At 38.5% G+C, this 3,043-nt stretch overlaps 1 protein-coding gene across 1 annotated transcript; it reads left to right on the plus strand.

The window, feature by feature from the left end:
* Nucleotides 1–9: 9 nt before the first annotated feature.
* Nucleotides 10–3,038, plus strand: LOC119665322 (mucin-3A-like; the record flags this gene model as incomplete). The annotated part of the gene is made up of 4 exons (XM_038074582.1): nucleotides 10–142; nucleotides 407–1,222; nucleotides 1,373–1,486; nucleotides 1,979–3,038. Coding segments are annotated over exons 2-4 (1,839 nt in total), but the record flags the coding sequence as incomplete, so codon positions are not given.
* Nucleotides 3,039–3,043: the final 5 nt, after the last annotated feature.

Here is a 3,043-nt window from a genome sequence, read left to right on the forward strand (position 1 = left end):
TGTCAAACACATTTACAGAATCAAACACATCTACAGTCACAGATTCGACAGTTACCATCTCAACAACGGTGTTAGATGATTCAACGACATCAGAAATTCCAATATCGACCACTGAATCAATCACATCTACAGATTCAAACACATTTACAGAATCAAACACATCTACAGTCACAGATTCGACAGTTACCATCTCAACAATGGTATTAGATGATTCAACGACATCAGAAATTTCAATATCGACCACTGAATCAATCACATCTACAGATTCAAACACATTTACAGAATCAAACACATCTACAGTCACAGATTCGACAGTTACCATCTCAACAACGGTGTTAGATGATTCAACGACATCAGAAATTCCAATATCGACCACTGAATCAATCACATCTACAGATTCAAACACATCTACAGTCACAGATTCGACAGTGACCACCTTAACAACGGTGTTAGATGATTCAACGACATCAGAAATTTCAATATCGACCACCGAAGCAATCACGTCTACAGATTCAAACACATCTACAATCACAGATTCGACAGTGACCATCTCAACAATGGTGTTAGATGATTCAACGACATCAGAAATTCCAATATCGACCACTGAATCAATCACATCTACAGATTCAAACACATCTACAGTCACAGATTCGACAGTGACCATTTCAACAACGGTGTTAAATGATTCAACGACATCAGAAATTCCAATATCGCCCACTGAATCAATCACATCTACAGATTCAAACACACCTACAGTTACAGATTCGACAGTGACCATCTCAACAAGAGTGTCAAATGATTCAACGACATCAGAAATTCCAATATCGACCACTGAATCAATCACATCTACAGATTCAAACACATCTACAGTCACATATTCGACAGTGACCATCTCAACAACGGTGTTAGATGATTCAACGACATCAGAAATTCCAATATCGACCACCGAAGCAATCACGTCTACAGATTCAAACACATCTACAATTACAGATTCGACAGTGACCACCTCAACAATGGTGTTAGATGATTCAAGGACATCAGAAATTCCAATATCGACCACTGAATCAATCACATCTACAGATTCAAACACATCTACAGTATCAAACACATCTACAGTCACAGATTCGACAGTGACCACCTCAACAACGGTGTTAAATGATTCAACGGCATCAGAAATTCCAATATCGACCACTGAATCAATCACATCTACAGATTCAAACACATCTACAGAATCAAACACATCTACAGTCACAGATTCGTCAGTGACCATCTCAACAACGGTGTTAGATGATTCAACGACATCAGAAATTTCAATATCGACCACTGAATCAATCACATCTTCAGACTCAAACACTTCTACAGATTTAAACACATCTACAGTCACAGATTCGACAGTGACCACCTCAACAATGGTGTTAGATGATTCAACGACATCAGAAATTCCAATATCGACCACTGAATCAATCACATCTACAGATTCAAACACATCTACAGAATCAAACACATCTACAGTCACAGATTCGACAGTGACCACCTCAACAACGGTGTTAGATAATTCAACGACATCAGAAATTCCAATATCGACGACTGAATCAATCACATCTACAGATTCAAACACATCTACAGTCACAGATTCGACAGTAATCATTTCAACAACGGTGTTAGATGATTCAACGACATCAGAAACTTCAATATCAACCACTGAATCAATCACGTCTTCAGACTCAAACACTTCTACAGATTTAAACACATCTACAGTCACAGATTCGACAGTGACCATTTCAACAACGGTGTTAAATGATTCAACGACATCAGAAATTCCAATATCGACCACTGAATCAATCACATCTACAGATTCAAACACATCTACAGTCACAGATTCGACAGTGACCACCTCAACAACGGTGTTAGATGATTCAACGACATCAGAAATTTCAATATCGACCACTGAATCAATCACGTCTACAGATTCAAACACATCTACAATCACAGATTCGACAGTTACTACTTCAACAATGGTGTTAGATGATTCAAGGACATCAGAAATTCCAATATCGACCACTGAATCAATCACATCTACAGATTCAAACACATCTACAGTCACAGATTCGACAGTGACCACCTCAACAACAGTGTTAGATGATTCAACGACATCAGAAATTCCAATATCGACCACTGAATCAATCACATCTACAGATTCAAACACATCTACAGTCATAGATTCGACAGTGACCATCTCAACAACGGTGTTAGATGATTCAACGACATCAGAAATTCCAATATCGACCACTGAATCAATCACATCTACAGATTCAAACACATCTACAGTCACAGATTCGACAGTGACCATCTCAACAACGGTGTTAGATAATTCAACGACATCAGAAATTTCAATATCGACCACCGAAGCAATCACGTCTACAGATTCAAACACATCTACAATCACAGATTCGACAGTTACCACCTCAACAATGGTGTTAGATGATTCAAGGACATCAGAAATTCCAATATCGACCACTGAATCAATCACATCTACAGATTCAATCACATCTACAGATTCAAACACATCTACAGTCACAGATTCGACAGTGACCATCTCAACAACGGTGTTACATGATTCAACGACATCAGGAATTTCAATATCGACCACCGAAGCAATCACGTCTACAGATTCAAACACATCTACAATCACAGATTCGACAGTGACCACCTCAACAATGGTGTTAGATGATTCAACGACATCAGAAATTCCTATATCGACCACTGAATCAATCACATCTACAGATTCAAACACATCTACAGTCACATATTCGACAGTGACCATCTCAACAATGGTGTTAGATGATTCAACGACATCAGAAATTCCAATATCGACCACCGAAGCAATCACGTCTACAGATTCAAACACATCTACAATCACAGATTCGACAGTTACTACCTCAACAATGGTGTTAGATGATTCAAGGACATCAGAAATTCCAATATCGACCACTGAATCAATCACATCTACAGATTCAAACACATCTACAGTCACAGATTCGAC

Source organism: Teleopsis dalmanni, unplaced genomic scaffold (assembly GCF_002237135.1).
Source record: "Teleopsis dalmanni isolate 2A unplaced genomic scaffold, ASM223713v2 unscaffolded_contig_4483, whole genome shotgun sequence".
NCBI classification, from domain to species: domain Eukaryota; kingdom Metazoa; phylum Arthropoda; class Insecta; order Diptera; family Diopsidae; genus Teleopsis; species Teleopsis dalmanni.